Genomic DNA, 17,908 nt, shown 5'->3' with positions numbered 1-17,908 from the left:
AACAGGCACTTCAAACAAGAAATACAAATAATCGATAAATATGTGGAACACGTTCACTTTCATTAATAATCAAAGATCAAAACAGCAAGATAGTTACTTTAACCTGTCAACCTACTAAAGGTTTAAAAAAAAAAAAAAAGCCAAGTACACAATGTCTGGAAGGATACTTACGAAGCAAGTCCTAGTAAATGACTCTAGGAAGGTACACTAGACAGCTGGTTAAGAAAGGGAGAAGACTTTACTGTAATTATACTTTTTGAACTTTGTATAATGTGTAAGTCATTAACTATCAAAATTTTTTTAAAAAAATTAATAAATATTAATTGTTGGTAATCAACAGAGCAATGGGTTTTCTAACTATTAGAAGGGCAAAAATTAGTACAAGTCCTGACAAGGGATTAATCTCCAAAATATACAAACAGCTCATGCAGCTCAATATCAAAAACCAAACATCCCAATCCAAAAATGGGAAGAATTAAACAGACATTTCTCCAAAGACATAAAGATGGTCAACAAACACATGAAAAGATGTTCACCATCGCTAATTATTAGAAAGATACAAGTCAAAACTACAATATCACCTCACACCAGTAAGAATGGCCATCATCAAAAACAAAAAATCTACAAACAATAAATGCTGGAGAGAGTGTTGAGAAAAGGGAACCCTCCTACAGTGTTAGTGGGAATGTAAATTGGTACAACCATTATGGAGAACAGTATGATGGATCCTTAAAAAACTAAAAATAGAGCTACCACATGACCCAGCAATCCCACTACTGGGCAAACCTGAGAAAACCATAATTCAAAAGGACATACGCAGCGCAATGTTCACGGCAGCACCATTTACAGCAGTCAGACACGGAAGCAACCTAAATGACTGTCAACAGAGTGGATAAAGATGATATGGTACATATATACAATGGAATATTACTCAGCCACAAAAAAGAACAAAATAATGCCAGTTGCAGCAACATGCATGGATCTATCAAGATGACCATGCTGACTGAAGTAAGCCAGAGAAAGACAAATATCACATACTGCTTATGTGCTTGCGTGCTAAGTCACTTTCAGTCGTGTTCAACTCTGTGAGATACTATGGACTATAGCCCGCCAGGCTCCTCTGTCCATGGGATTCTCCAGGCGAAAATACTGGAGTGGGTTACCATGCCCTCCCTTCAGGGGATCTTCCCAACCCAGGGATCAAACCCACGTCTCTTACATCTCCTGCACTGGCAGGCAGGTTCTTACCACTAGCGCCACATGGGAAGCCCCATATTGATTATACGCAGAATCTTATTAAAAAAAAAAAAAAAGGTACAAATGAACTTATTTACAAAACAAAAATAGAGTCAGACATGTAGAAAACAAACTTATGGTTACCAGGGGGAAGGGATAAATTGAGACTAAATTGAGACTATACATACTACTACATATAAAATATATAATAAGGACCTATAGTATAGCACAATGAGCTCTACTCAATACTCTATAAAGACCTATATGAGAAAAGAATCTATTAAAGATTGGGTACATGCATAACTGATTCACTTTGTTGTACACTTGAAGCTAACACAACATTGTAAATCAACTATATTTCAATAAAAAAAATTATTTTGCAAAGTTAGCCCAATATCTGAAACACCGTAGAAGCTCAAAAGGTATTGTGTTTACTATACCTAATTTGCTATGCAACCTTGGAGAAGTTTCTTAACATTCCTGGACTTAGGTTTTTTCATCCATTAAGTGAGTCCCTCTTTCCGATTATGATGAAGACTAAATGAGATGACTTACGTGAAAGTTCTTGGTGCTTAAAAGATTTCCCATAAATGGCAGTCCCTCCTTTCCAGGTAAAATGCAAATAATTAGGCTTTCCTTGGCCGTTCAAAATACTTAGTTTAAAAACATCCCAAATAGGAAGAACACCTAAAAGTGGAAGCGAACTGAAACAAATCTAACTTTATTTCAAATGAGTAGTATAACCACACTGGAGTGGGGGAAAATGGAAGGAAAAGGGAAAATAAAACCAATCCAAGTAACTGCGCAGGGCTGAGGCAGGTTGTCAGGTGGATTTGAAAAATAATCCTCTTCATTATTTTATTATAATGATATTATAAAACATTCTAAGACTATTTTAGATACATTCAAGGATTAAACAAATTAATAAGTGTGCGGAGTCATGTTCTCACTATAGAAAAGTGTTAAGTCACTCAGTCGTGTCTGGCTCTCTGCAACCCCATGGACTATAGCTTGCCAAGCTTCTCTGTCCAAGGAACTCTCCAGGCAAGAATACTGCAGTGGGAAAGCCATTCCCCTTCTCCAGGGGATCTTCCTGACCCAGGGATCAAACCTGTGTTTCCTACATTACAAGCAGATTCTCTACCATCTGAGGGAAAATACAAATGTGAAATGAGGGAAGCAAGAAACAGTACTCTAAGAATGTTTTGGATCTGGAAGTATATATAAACTCATGACTTCATAAATACATGGATGTACTTATGTTTATTCGTATGTGTGTATACAAGTATTTCCTCCCTCTGTCCATTGAAAGGGCTAAAACGCACAGATCCCACAGGAGCAAAGTACAACTCTTCGTATTTTGCATCCAGCTCTTGATCACTGAAAGGAATCAGGGACCCTTGGAGAAACTGCTGACTTTGTGTCTGGGACAAAGCGGGCAAAAGATGAGCCTAGAACATTTCATTATGTTAGAAAGTAGGAAGTGTTTCCCTCTTCACTTAAAAGGATAGCTGCATGTCACTGAGCCAACTCGAAGGGGAGCCCTTCAAATCTGGGTCAGTTTATAACCAAAATAATTTAAGTATGGTAATGATTTGTAAACCATTAGGGGAAAAGAGAAATTCATGGATCCATACTGATAATTAATTAGTCAACTAACAGAAAAACAGATTTCTTGCTACGAGTAGAACATTGGTATTGACTGACAAATGTGGAGGAAGTTTTAGAACTGGAAAATCATCTTTTGTAAATTTAGTAGTAAAGAATAAATCAACCAAGATTCATCAATAGACACTAAATCTAGGGAAAGAATTTTAATAAAGGGCAGGATATTTGCAGTGTCACCCATCAGCTGTCACAAAGGACAATAATCATATAAGGAAATCAGGAACCACTTGACCAAATGGCCTAGATTAACCTCATCAATGAAGGACTGATGGATAGTAGGTACCTCCAGATTGACATCATGAGAGGGGCACTACACCGTCTTCATTTTGGCCATGAATCATAACCTCAATCTAATCACAAACAAACATTACACAAATGCAAAAACAACAACAACAACAACAACAACAACAAGGAATTTTCTACTAAAACGAGAGAAGGGAAAGGGCCTGTTTTCTTCAAAAATGTTAGTCATTAAGAGAAAAACTGGATATGCTGCAGATTAAAGGAACCAAAGGCAACATAACAATATAAAACTTGGCTCTAGACTGGACCCTACAGTAGAGGACACTAGGTCAACTAACAACTGGAATATGAATGGTAGATTAGAAAAAAGCACTGTTATCAATGTAAAGTTACAAAGTTAATAGCTGTACTGGGGTTATGTAACAGAATATCCCTTTTTGAAGTATTTAGGGGTAACACAGAATGTACAGAACTTATCTCATGGGCTCTGGAAAAAAGGGTGTATTTATGTATCCATTGTCTAGTTATCACTAGAGAAATATCAATAACCGCAGATATGCAGATGACACCACCCTTATGGCAGAAAGTGAAGAGGAACTAATTGATGTGATCACTAATCTAGAGCCAGACATCTTGGAATGTGAAGTCAAGTGGGCCTTAGAAAGCATCACTATGAACAAAGCTAGTGGAGGTGATGGAATTCCAGTTGAGCTGTTTCAAATCCTGAAAGATGATGCTGTGAAAGTGCTGCACTCAATATACCAGCAAATTTGGAAAACTCAGCAGTGGCCACAGGACTGGAAAAGGTCAGTTTTCATTCCAATTCCAAAGAAAGGCAATGCAAAAGAATGCTCAAACTACCACACAATCGCACTCATCTCATATGCTAGTAAAGTAATGCTTAAAATTCTCCAAGCCAGACTTCAGCAATACGTGAACCGTGAACTCCCTGATGTTCAAGCTGGTTTTAGAAAAGGCAGAGGAACCAGAGATCAAATTGCCAACATCCACTGGATCATGGAAAAGCAAGAGAGTTCCAGAAAAACATCTATTTCCGCTTTCTTGACTATGCCAAAGCCTTTGACTGTGTGGATCACAATCAACTGTGGAAAATTCTGAAACAGATGGGAATACTAGACCATCTGACCTGCCTCTTGAGAAATCTGTATGCAGGTCAGGAAGCAACAGTTAGAACTGGACATGGAACAACAGACTGGTTCCAAATAGGAAAAGGAGTACGTCAAGGCTGTATACTGTCCCCCTGCTTATTTAACTTCTATGCAGAGTACATCATGAGAAACGCTGGACTGGAAGAAACACAAGCTGGAATCAAGCTTGCCAGGAGAAATATCAATCACCTCAGATATGCAAATGACACCACCCTTATGGCAGAAAGTGAAGAGGAACTCAAAAGCCTCTTGATGAAAGTGAAAGAGGAGAGTGAAAAAGTTGGCTTAAAGCTCAACATATAGAAAACGAAGATCATGGCATCCGGTCCCATCACTTCATGGGAAATAGATGGGGAAACAGTGGAAACAGTGTCAGACTTAATTTTTTTGGGCTCCAAAATCACTGCAGACAGTGACTGCAGCCATGAAATTAAAAGACGCTTACTCCTTGGAAGAAAAGTTATGACCAACCTAGATAGCATATTCAAAAGCAGAGACATTACTTTGCCGACTCAGGTCCGTCTAGTCAAGGTTTTTCCTGTGGTCATGTATGGATGTGAGAGTTGGGTTGTGAAGAAGGCTGAGAGCCAAAGAATTGATGCTTTTGAACTGTGGTGTTGGAGAAGACTCTGGAGAGTCCCTTGGACTGCAAGGAGATCCAACCAGTCCATTCTGAAGGAGTTCAGCCCTGGGATTTCTTTGGAAGGAATGATGGTAAAGCTGAAGCTCCAGTACTTTGGCCACCTCATGCGAAGAGTTGACTCATTGGAAAAGACTCTGATGCTGGGAGGGATTGGGGGCAGGAGGAGAAGGGGACGACAGAGGATGAGATGGCTGGATGGCATCACGGACTCGATGGACGTGAATCTGAGTGAACTCCGGGAGTTGGTGATGGACAGGGAGGCCTGGTGTGCTGCGATTCATGGGGTTGCAAGGAGTCGGACACGACTGAGCGACTGAACTGAACTGTCTAGTTATTTACTAAAAGAGATCATAAATAATAAAGCAAATGGGGAAATGTTAGTAGGTAAATTTAGGTGAAAAGTGTAAGACATTCTTTGTACCTTTATTTTTGCAATTGTTTTTAAGTTTGAAATTACTCCCAAATGAAAGTTGTTTTTAAAAAAGCAATTATCTTAAAAACTCAAGTGGTACCATAGGTTTCCTAAAAATTCAGCTTAATTCCAGTCACAGGAAATTTAGCATCTAATGTGTAATAAACCCTCTTTTAACACAGATTGGTTTTTCATTTTAGTTCTGAATAAACCTGATGTTTCTTTTCACCGAGTCCGTCATGGCCAGTTTGCAAAGTCATCTGTCCGTAGCTTCAAGTGAATAAGTTTCTACATACTGACCATAATACCCACACATTGCCCCCAAAATATCAAAACAGGATCTAGAAAACTTTTATCATATTTATATAAATGAATAAGTCTATATGTTTACTCACATTGCTAACTCTAACTTTTAAAGTAGCATCTCTTTGTGAAGCCATTCCTAATATCCCAAGGTAGAGAGAGCCTCTTTGTGCCCTTAGTATTGTTAATGATCTTCCAATCATTATACATTTATATCCCTGAACTGTCACTCTATGCCAAACTGAGATTTCCATTTGTCATCTGAGAAAAACATTTCAATTGTCATCTGGTAGTGCTATCAGTTAACTATTCAGAAGTTTCACTATATGGGTCTAAATTTAGTAGTATAAATTTAAGCAATTATTAAAATATTTTAACTTAGATATTTATATTTAAAATAAGTGGAAAGTGAAAAATTAAAATGCCAATGATAATCATAATATATCTTAAGCAAAAAATAAAAACCATCAAGGTACCAAAAGCATAAATCTTTAGTTACAAATCTTCTTTAAAGAAAATAAAGAACATATACGAAACGCTCAGCCTCTAAATAATGAGGTACAGTGAAGCAAAAAGTAACATTATGAACGTTCATAATTATGAACTGAGAGAAACCAGTATTTACATTTTATTATTAAGTATACACTTTGAGGGAATTCCCTGGTTGTCCAGTGGTTAGGACTCAGTGCTTTCACCACAGTGGGCCGTGTTTAATCCCTTGTCAGGGAATTAAGATCCCACAGGTCATGCGGTATGGCCAAAAAAGTAAAAAGAATACAGCTTGGCTGAACCAGATAAAGGGCATGAATATAAAAAGCAAAGAGAAGCTTTAAAATTGGTCCAGATTCATAAGTAATCAAAAAAATTCAAATTAAAACAAAAAAATGTTTCCTTTATTTTTCAAAATGGCAAAAATCATTTAAAAAATAAAGAAGCTACCACTTGTTGAATGCCTATTTATGCCAGGTAATTTCTAGGCCTTTTTAAAAAGAACATTTAATAAACTTTTTTATTTTACAATAGTTTTGGATTAACAGAAAAATCACAAGAATATTACAGAGAGTTAGCATATACCCTGTACTCAGTTTCTTATTATATTACTATGGTACACTTGTCACATATAATGAGTCAATAGTGATACATTTTCATTAACTAAAGTCCATGTTTTATTTGGGTTCTCTTAGTTTTCACATACTCTCCTCTTTCTGTCCTAGTATTCCATCCAGGCTACCACATTACATTTAATCATCATGTCTCCTTAGTTTCTCAGACGCCATTGTTTCTGATGACCTTGACAGTTTTGAGAAGTACTAGCCAGATTATTTTGTAGGATGTCCCTCAGTTTGGGTCCAGACTATCAGCATAGCTTATCACTGTGGATGTTAACCCTGGCACCTGGCCGAGGGAGTATTTCAGGCTTCTCCACTACATAAGTGACTTTTTCTCCCTTTTCCACGCTGTACTCTTTGTCATACTGAGTGAAGTCAGACAGAGAAAGACAAATATCATATGACACCGCTTTTATGTTGAATCTAAAAAAAAGTGTACAAATAAACTTATTTACAAAAATGAAATAGTCACAGATATAGAAAATAAACTTGTGGTTATGTGGGGGGGGGGGCGGTTCGGAAAGGGGAAGGATAAATTGGAAGATTGAGATTAACATTTACACACTACTACATATAAAATAGGTAACTAATAAGGACCTAATATATAGCACAGGGAACTCTACTCAATATGCTATAATGGCCTATATGGGAAAAGAACCTAAAAGAGAGTGGATGTATGATATATAGAACAGATTCACTTGACTGCACAACCTGAAACTGATACAATAGTGTTTATCAACTATATCCCAATAAGTATAAAAAACAAAGCAAAAAATAATTTTGATAAAATACCTTTTTATCAAGGGAAAAGAAGACTAGCATCCATTTTTCTCCTAATTAATTTTATCTAAAAATATCAACAAGGCATCAAAGTCTGCATCACATTTTGCTCATCTCCTTTGCTGATTAAAATCAGTCTTTTTTCCCCCCAATTAAAATTGAATCCTGCCTATAAATATCATTTTAAGAAAACAAGGAGAACAAATTGGAGATAAATTATCTGAGCAAGTTTAATTTTTATTTAACACTGATTAATGTTTTCACATTTAAAAGTATATTCAGTATGAAGATACAGAAATTAAAAGAAAAAAACACCTAGATCACAAACAAGGATGCAGAAAATCATTAGCCCTCTGAGAACAGAGATGACCATTACAACTCCCTTCCTTCTGACAAATCCTCGATCCTTATCTTAACTAAGCCTCTCCAGAATTTGTTTATGTTGATCAATTCTTCCACCTGTAACCCTTCCCCCGTAGTTGACGTCTGTGGCTTTAACGACTGCCTCGAGTCCACAGTAAATACATGCATACAGTTAAGGTCCCTCTCAAGAGCTTCCTATGTATAATCTCTCTCATTCTTGGATGTCACATAGGTACCTTAATTACAACATTCTCAGAACTGAATTTTTATTGGTCATCTGGTGACATGGATGAACCCAGAGTCTGACACACAGTGAAGTATGTCAGAAAGAGAAAAACATATATGTGGTATCTAGAAAAATGGTACTGATGAACCAATTTGCAGGGCAGGAATAGAGCTGCAGTCAGGGAACAGACTTGCGGACACAGATGGGAAGGAGAGGGTGGGACGAACTGAGAGCGGCACTGCCACAGAAACACGACCATGCTAACAGATAACCAATGGGAAGCTACTGTGTAACATGAGGAGCTCAGCTCCATGCTCTGATGACCTAGAGGGGTGGGACAGGGCTGGGTGGCAGGGAGGTTCTAGAGGGAGGGCATATACTATACGTGCAGCTGATGCACAGCAGAAACTAGCACTACACTGTAAAGCAATTACACTCCAATTAAAAACCGTTTTAAAAAGGCATCTGCCTTGCACATGAATAACCTACAGGCAATATATACTACTATGTCTAATAGACACTGAGCACTCTTAAAAAAAAAAACAACTGAGCATTTTCTCCCATTAAACCCACTTTATTTTCTCATGTTTCCAACTCAGTTTCTCACACTGCCATCCATGTACCTGCACATGAAAGGAACCCAGGTTCCCCAGAGAAAGCTTTAACTCCTCCCCTTATCTTCATGTCCGATTCCAATCAAACACTATTACTTACGTCTCTGTGCCCATCCCACTGCCTTAATGCTCATGATCTCCCCTTTCTTTGATTATAGCAACAAACTGTAAACTGGTCTCTGCCACCAGTACTACCTATCTCCAATGCCTAAGTATATTCAGTAAATTCATAGTAATCACTACATATTTTTATAGAAAACACATCTAAATTAGGATGCTAAATAAAAACAAATGCACAAGTTACTTTACACAAATCAGGTATGTGGGAAATGTGGAGTCAACAAGAAAAAAATGAGAATTAGTACTTTCCAGGAGAATTAATAGCATACCTCAATGTACACTTCAACAAAATGTCTAATACTCAATATGCTTAACTTTACACCTATTACTGGAATTACTGCATTATACTGAAACAGTAGAGAAAGCAACAGAAATGTTCTTTCCTTAAGATTTTAAAATGAAGATATTTCTGGGAAAACAAAAGTAAATATATCTGAAAATACTTCGTTTTTAATACCTCTTGCTCTTGATGCTATTAGGAAACACTAAAGCAAAAGAGAAGAAAGAAATAGATGTTGAAGTCAATTCTAATAAAATTTTGTTCCAGTTCTGTGGTGCAATACAAAAATTACCAACAAATAATTATTGGCAAGTTAAGAGCAAGAGTGAGTGATGAGTGCAAGGGTTGGGGCGGGGGGGGGGGGGGCAGCCACTAAAACCTTTAACTGAGCCAGTAAAAAGAATTCTTACTGATGTGATATATTTAGCCCCTATAAACATAACACACTACACCAAAGGTAGAATGTTCCACAAGTCACAAGGTGGCAAGAAAGCACACAATAATGTATGGATTGATTACCTGAAGTTTTACTCAGCTCTGCTGAAAATATAGCAGATGGTGATCTTCGCTCTTTTTCTGTATCAGAAGGAAGTTTTTTCTCAGCTTCTTTCACAAGAACTTTGGGTTTTTCTATGCTGCCTATCTCTGCTTGAGCAGCCAAAGCAGAAACATCTGGAGGCAGTACGGGCACCTTTGAAACATCACCCCTATCTTTGGAGAACTCATCTGGGACACGAACTTCTTCCTCTTTAGGTTGTGTACTCTTGAAAGAAAGGTCATGGGGCAATCCTGCACAAGCCAATGACCCAGCTCCATCCTGGATGTCAGCAATTTCACTTTTGTGGGATACTTCTAGGTCAGTGTATTCCCTGACTAATGTAGGAGAAGAATCTGCTTTAGAACTGACAAGGGTAGGGAACTCATCTATAATCTCAATTGGAGATGAATCTGAAAATGTTTCACTTTCTCTTAGGTTTGCTTCCTGAGCAACGAATAAGCCATCACTTGAATAGACTGCTGTATTGAGCTCCTCCATCTGCAAAGGTATTTTCTCCTTTTGGGTCAATGCTGAAACTTCATCAGGTGCTAAGGTATCTTTTGTGATGCCTAAACTGGGCTGAAAAGACTCCAAATACGGTTTTCCTCCCTCAGGTGGTGGTGAAGCACTGAGTTTTCCCTTATTTTCATGCCCTGTCATTGACTCAGATGAAATTTCAATGAGATTTTCTTTCACAAGTATTATAGCTTCATCTTGTTTTTGTGGAACTTCAGGTATTGAATCATCACTAAATAAGTCAACTGGTTCAGAATCGGGGGAGGAATCTTCAACTAGCTCAGAATGCTCGGGCACTGGCTGTGCAACTTCTGCTGTTTCTGAATAACTAGAGAAATCTGGAGTTGGCTCAGTAGAGATCTTTGTTTCTTTAATTAAATCACATGCAATAGATATATAAGGAGCTTCTGCTTCCTGAACAACTACACTAATGCTTTCAGGCTCTGTGATTTCTTCATTCATTCCTGATTCTTTTTTTAGTGATACATTCATGGCCTCCTCATATGGTGGGGGATTTTCAGGCTCAAACTTTATGCTTTCATAATTAACTGAAGGAGGAGTTTCTAATGGTGATGAACTGAGCTGCACTGCAGAAGCACCAGCACTAGGAGCTACAGAATTTAACGGTGCTTCCATGACAATGTCAGGCAAAACCGGTGAAGGAGTAGCTTCAGATTCTTCAAAAGATGGGCAAAGCTGTGTTACGGGGTAAAGTGACTCCTGCACAGCTTCTGAAGTTTGAACCAGGTCCATTCTTGTTTCAAAGGCAATTTTTGTACCAGTAGCGTCATTCAATTCACTTTCACATGCTTCCTGAACCAAATCTGGGGTTAGACCTTCAGGCATGTTTGCCACTACTTCCTGGGTCACCTTTGACACATGATCTGTTGTAACGTAATCTGTCTTAGACTCCTGTGCCGCCACAAGGAAAGGGTTTGATGCTTTGGCGCTTGCATTCTTCTCTGTTACAATTTGTGCCTTTTTTTCTTCTATCTTTTTTTCATCTGTCTTATTTTCCGAAGTATGATCTTCCAACAAGGGGAGAATGTTTGCTGAAACATTCTCAGTTGTTGGGTTAAAGGGAGCACACGTGATGTATGCTCCTGAACCACCTCTTATAGCCTCTGGTGTACTGGGAAATGAAGTGTCATCATTACTGCTTTCACTATCTTTTTCAGGATTTGTTTGTTCAAGGCTATCTGAAAAACGTTTCTTATCTACTTTACCTTCCAATTTGCTCTCTATATTACCTTCAGCAGCCAAAACATCACTATCTTGCTTGTAAGTATCTTTCACTTCCCAAACTCGCTCAAACGGTTTGAAGTCTGCATATTCCTCCCTCATAGAAGCTGCTGCTGCAACTCCCTTTTCATTAAAACTGTCCTTTGTTTTTTCTGGAGACAGAACTCTATCTTCTGTAGTGGATTTCGTAAGGACTGTAGATAACTCCTGCTGAGTATGAAGGATGTTACGACTAACTAAGTCCTCTTCTTTATCTTTGCTCCTCACAACTATTTCAGCCCTAGGATTCGCTACTGTTATGGCAGGTTCTGCTTTTTGAGAGCCATTGAATGATGATTCCATTTCTGAGTACTCCAATTCTGAAAACTCGGTTAAATTTCTCTCTACAAATGGATTTTTTGCCTTCTCTGAGAATGGTTTAGAAGCTTCATTTGAAATTTCTGGAAGGGTTCCTTCAGTGGGTAGCACTGCTGGTAAATCACCAAGGTATTCACGTTCTTTAAAAGAAGCAGCTGAGAGAGGAGGTAAAGAAGGAAGAGAAGCAGCAGTTTCAAGCAGGACAGATGGAAAATCCTCTTGACCAGCAGAAACAGTGTTACCTGGCTGCTCCTTCAAATCCATAATTTTTTCTGTGACCATGGACAGAAAGGAAAGTTAGAGAATGCCAGTGCTCTGATACTAATGCTCAGAGTTAATGCAAGTTTTATTACAGATTCAAAAAATAGTGTTAGTAAAGACTTACTGTTAACTAAAACGCTAATAACATTTAGTTTATAAATAATAATCAAGTAGACTGAATAATTATTGAAGAAATTAAAGCTATGGTCAAAAAACATGTGCACAGCTATAAAGGCAATTATATGCCATGCAAAGACATCAAGTCTTTGAGAAATATCTCGAGTAAAACTAACTGAGAAAAACTACTATTAACTAGTCTTAGAGGAAGAAATGAGAATTTGAGGAGAGAATTTGACCGACAGTACAGGAAAGATGGGGCACTGGATAATTAAATGCCATAGACTGGCATTTTCTGTGAAAGCCTTTCAGCTATAAGAAAATAAACTGTATTTGGAGGAAATGATTAGTCAATAAGTAAACATAAATCAAGGGTCCAAGAATTCCTTACACATTTCCAATTATTAATCAGGTTTCTGCCCATTTTTCTCTTGGATACAGCATATAAAATGCAAATTTCAACTTGGTCAGCAGACAAACATTCTTGGAATCATGCTAATTTTTAGTAAATTCAAACTACTAAGCATAGTTAACAAAACTAAAAAGTTAAAGTTAGAATACACAGAAGATAATAGGCTAGCAGAAAGAACTTGCCTGCAGAGGAGTGTATCACAGGCTCAGATGCAGCAGGAAGAGCAAAAAGTGTCTCATCTGAAAAACAAATAGAATATATCCTCAGCAGAAATAAAGACAGAGCTGGAAGGAGACTAAAGAGGAGCAAGCAAGGGGTTCAGTTTGTAATGAGTTAACACAAAACTTAATCTACAGAGAAAAAGTCAAGATGGAAAGGAAAAAGTAGTACCATTAGTAGTTCCATTAATCCAGATTAAATTATAATTTACAAAATTGATTAAATGATATCCATAGAACCTATCATTTCCCAAGAGGCAATAACATGTTAACTTTATGAATCATCATGGCTTTAATACACTAATCTTTTCTTTTTTATTGGTCTATGTTCAATTTTGGAGAAGGTAATGGCACCCCACTCCAGTACTCTTGCCTGGAAAATCCCATGGATGGAAGTGTCTGGTAGGCTGCAATCCATGGGGTCCCTAAGAGTCGGACACGACTGAGAGACTTCACTTTCACTTTTCACTTTCATGCATTGGAGAAGGAAATGGCAACCCACTCCAGTGTTCTTGCCTGGAGAATCCCAGGGATGAGGGAGCCTGGTGGGCTGCTGTCTTTGGGGTCACACAGAGTTGGACACGACTGAAATGACTTAGCAGCAGCAGCATGTTCAATTTAGAAGAACACTTTCAGAAAATCATGCATATTCTCTATTTGTTATTCTAAGTGCTTTACATGATGTAAGAACTCATTTTACTCATTATAATTCTACTGTTACAGTGTTGTTAATATCCCATTTAACAGATTAAAAAACTGAGAGACAGACAAATTAAGAAACTCACTCAGTACTTAAGTAACAAAGACTCCAGCAATACATTAGAAGCAAGACTCCAGAGCTCCCTTTCTTAACCAATATATGCTGTATGTTATAAACTGTGTTTCCTCCCAAATTCATTATGTTGAAGCCCTAAGGTCCAGTGAGTCATGTTTGAAAACGGGGCCTTTCAGAGGTAAAGAAGAATACATGAGGTCATGAGGGTCGGACCATGGTCACATGAAGAGGTCATGTGAGCACACAGGGAGAAGGCAGCAACCTATACGCCAAGAAAACAGGCCTTTAATGAAACCTAACTTGCCCACGCTTTGGTCTTAAGACTTCCCAGTCTTCATAACTGTAAGAATTAAAGTTCCCTTGTTTAAGTTACCTAGTCTATGGTGTTTTGTTATGGCAGCCCATTAATATACTACATATTGGTATATTAACCTTGTATAATGTCATTTTATACCTGCTGGTGGGCAATCTTATGCAAAAGATCTTTGGTTTACACTAGAGAAAGCCCCCTAACAAAAGACAATTTGAAATAGTTTGAGAGATGACAGGAGGTATTTCTTTCGAGTAGAGGACATAATAAATTTGGATACTTCTACTGGGAAGGACAAGCTAGACAAGCCTGATCAACAGGGAAAAAGAGAAATCAGAGATGTGGCTATCATGAACAAAGACTTTTCTTCCAAGGGTATTCCTTTCAAAGAATTCAAAATGTCACATAAAATGTAAAAACAAATTCTTCCTAGGTATGATACCTAAAGGAGTCTCAGGGCTTCCCTAGTGATTCAGTGGTAAAGAATCCAGCTGCCAGCGCAGGGGACACAGGCGGGTTCAATCCCAGATCTGAGACAATCCCACATGCCACAGAGCAACTAAGCCTCTGTGCCACGACTACTGATCCTGCGCTTTAGCGCCTGAGAGCTGCAACTAGTGGACCTGCATGCTGCAACTAGCGAAGCCCACACGCCCCTGAACCCGTGCTCCACAAGAGAAGCCAGTGGAGAAACCGGTGCACCGCAACTCACCGAAATGGAAGAAAACCTCACACAGCGACAACGACCCAGCACAGCCAAAATAAATAAATAGACAATTTTAAAAAGAAATAAACGCTTCTTAGATTGGTGGTGAGGCGAAATCCATGACAAGCATTTAAAAGTCTCCTGTAACCCAGAACCACAGGCTGGACAGACCACTCACCCACACCACTGAGACACTTTGCCTTATGAGATTTTATAAAACGTACACATATGCATGGGCTTCCCCGGTGGCTCAATGGCAAAGAATCTGCTTGCAATGCAGGAGGCGCAGTTTGATCCCTGGGTTGGGAGGATCCCCTGGAGGAGGGCATGGCAACCCACTCCAGTATTCTCGCCTGGAGAATCCCATGGATAGAGGAGCCTGGTGGGCTACAGTCCCTAAGGCCGTAAAGAGTCAGACACGACTGAAGCGACCTAGCACGCACACACGCGCACATATGCATACACATTTTATTTTTTCTAATAGTTAGCATTTATTTCATGCTCACTGCCAGGCCAAGGACTTTTCATACTTACTTAATCTACACATCAACCCAACGAGAAATATGAGAATTTTTACAGATGACAATCTAGTAGCTTGCTCTAAATTATACCACAGCCTAGATTTAAAATCCATGCTCCTGCTTCAGTGTACACACTTTTAAAAGATGACTTCTGTAATCTTAGTTAAATTAGTTTCTCATTTGTAATATAATAATCTGAAAATTCCTTTCCGCTAAGATAATGAATTAAAATGTTGTACAAAACTGAGATTTGGGGGTCAAAGGAAAAAAACAAATAATTACACAGCTGCTCCATCTAAATAAAAGGTAGCAAATTCCTAACAAAATGGTTGTTTTTTTCTTCTAGATAATATAGTTAAAAAACAACTAATTCAGAAGACAGTCTATTTGGAAAGTGAACTAGAAACCTGTTATGTTAAAATTATAGGGAAAGCAAAATATATGTAAAATTGTGCCAAAAATTTAAAGGTTTTTTTTTTTCCCAAAAATATATCCTTACTGCTATCCAGAATCACTCTTACAGTAAAAATTATATTTCTGGCACTTGGTCAAGTAAGAAAGTTTACAAATTGGCAGTTGAAATATTCACTAAAAAATTTTTTTTAATCCCCATTTGTAAAATGAGATTCAATCCAAAATTAGCCACAAAACAAGTATTCCATTTCTAAAAGTGCTTAGGGAAAAAAATCCAGAAGAGATCACTAACATTTGGCCCTGAAGAAGAGAGTTGCTCAGACTCTCACTAAGGCCCACTATGAATCATGGCATCAAACTGCCTGGGTCCAAATCCCAGATCCGTCACTTATAAATGTACAACCCTCAGAAAGTTATTACTGAGCCTTTCTGGGCTTCATTTCCTCCTATGAAATAAGGAAAGTAATAGTAACTACCTTAAAAAGTTGTGAGAGAAGGAAGGGGAAAAAAGAAACAACTTGCTCTAAGTCACACTGCTAGGATGCCGGAGAGCCGGGATCTGAAAAAGGTCTCTCAAGCTCAAGTGCTTTACCTTCTGAGGGATGTATTTATGCACTAATGCTTGTTGTAAATTATATATTCCTAGTTGATCAGCCCCATAAGTTTGAGCTCCTGAAACAAGAAAAATTGTCTCTCAGCAAATACCTTGTAATTATCCAAAATATTTGACTGTTTGCTTCTACTTCACAATGTAACATCTACACTACGTAAAATAATCTATAGAGTCAATGTAATCTCTATCAAACTACCAATAGCATTTTTCACAGATGAACAAAAACATTTCACAGTTTGCATGGAAACACCAAAGACTCCGAAAAGCCAAAGCAATCTTGAGAAAGGAAAACACAGCTGGAGAAATAAACCTTCCTGACTTCAACTTCAAACTATACTACAAAGCTACAGTCATCAAGACTGTATGATGTTGACACAAAAACAGAAATACAGCCCAATGGAACAAGATAGAAAGCCCAGAGATAAACCCACATACCTATGGGTGCCTTATCTTTGCCAATAGAGGCACGAATATAAAATGGAGAAAAGATAGCTTCTTTAATAAGTGGTGCTGGGAAAACTGCACAACGACCTGTGAAAGAATAAAACTAGAGTACTTCCTAACACCATACACAAAAGAAAACACTCAAAATGGATTAAAGACGTAAATGTTAGGCCAGAAACTATAAAGCTCTTAGAGGAAAACATAGGCAATACATTCCCTGACATAAATCACAGCAAGATCCTCTATGACCCACCTCCTCTAGTAATGGAAATAAAAACAAAAATAAACAAGTGGGACCTAATTAAACTTAAATGCTTCTGCACAGCAAAGGAAACAATAGTGAAAGTGAAGTCGCTCAGTCGTGTCCGACTCTTTGCAACCCGTGGACTGTAGCCCACCAAGCTCCTCCATCCATGGGATTCTCCAGGCAAGAATACTGGAGTGGGTTGCCATTGCCTTCTCCAGGGGATCTTCCCTACCCAGGGATCGAACCCAGGTCTCCCACATTGCAGGCAGACGCTTTAACCTCTGCACCACCAGGGAAGTCCTTACCTCTGCACCACCAGGGAAGTCCTTAAATACAAGAACACAGTCTCTCAGAAAACCTCCTATAGAAACACAGAACTTCAGATCCAAGTACTAACATCAAAGATTTCAAGGGAGGAAAGGAAGCCAGGTTGAAAGAAGTAGGGGGAGGAGGCGGGAGAGGGGGGTGCAAAAGGGGTGGCCTTACAGACGTCTCCTGCCACCCACAGATACCCAGACGTTACGGGACTTTTCCCTGGGCCTCCAGAGAAGGGAGGACTGGAACTCAGCCCTACCAGATATCAGACCAGACCAGACCAGAATCAGAGTTCTCTGCCAAGAGGAGGTGATCAGCCTCCAATCCTTAGCTCAGGCTGAGGGCCTTTCGACCAGATCCCTGCGTCCAGGACCAGGGGACTAGAAAAACAGGGAAGGATAGGAAGGGTTAAGGAGAGGAAAGAGACAGGGATGGGAAGAGAGGTCAATAAAGTCTCTTGTTCCTTACTGGTCGGGGCACTCTGGCCAGCTGTCCACATCAGGAGGAGACAAGGGACAAAAGGGTTCCAGTTGCGGCCACTGGGTCTGGTCCACTGGCAGGCAAGCTGGCCCCTGAGTACCCCGAGTGGTCACGATGTCAGTCTCAGCGAAGAAGAGTCCCCACCAGAGTCGCCATTTGCTGCAGGAAGAGGAACCCCTTCCAGGGCCCGAAACTGGGCTCTTGTCTAACGCTTGGAAATGAACTGTCCGAGAAGACACATGTGCTGACAAAGCAA

General features: G+C 38.9%; 1 protein-coding gene across 4 annotated transcripts in view; it reads right to left on the bottom strand.

Annotated features, from left to right (window-relative positions):
* Positions 1-17,908, bottom strand: part of RTN4 (reticulon 4) — a 135,959-nt gene that overhangs the window by 39,636 nt on the left and 78,415 nt on the right. For 2 of the 4 annotated variants that reach the window (XM_060411569.1, NM_001375595.1), the window contains 2 exon segments: positions 12,792-12,848; positions 9,686-12,091 (listed from right to left, as the gene is read on the bottom strand). The exons of 1 other annotated variant lie outside the window; for it this stretch is intronic. In XM_060411569.1, the coding sequence (XP_060267552.1) occupies positions 9,686-12,083 (2,398 nt within the window). In that variant the 5' untranslated portion in view covers positions 12,084-12,091; positions 12,792-12,848. 4 annotated transcript variants of the gene reach the window in all.

The sequence above is a fragment of the Ovis aries genome, chromosome 3 (genome assembly GCF_016772045.2).
Source record: "Ovis aries strain OAR_USU_Benz2616 breed Rambouillet chromosome 3, ARS-UI_Ramb_v3.0, whole genome shotgun sequence".
Taxonomy (NCBI): Eukaryota; Metazoa; Chordata; class Mammalia; order Artiodactyla; family Bovidae; genus Ovis; species Ovis aries.
The sequence above is the reverse complement of the archived record's forward strand: the minus strand, read 5'-3'. Positions and strand labels throughout refer to the sequence as shown.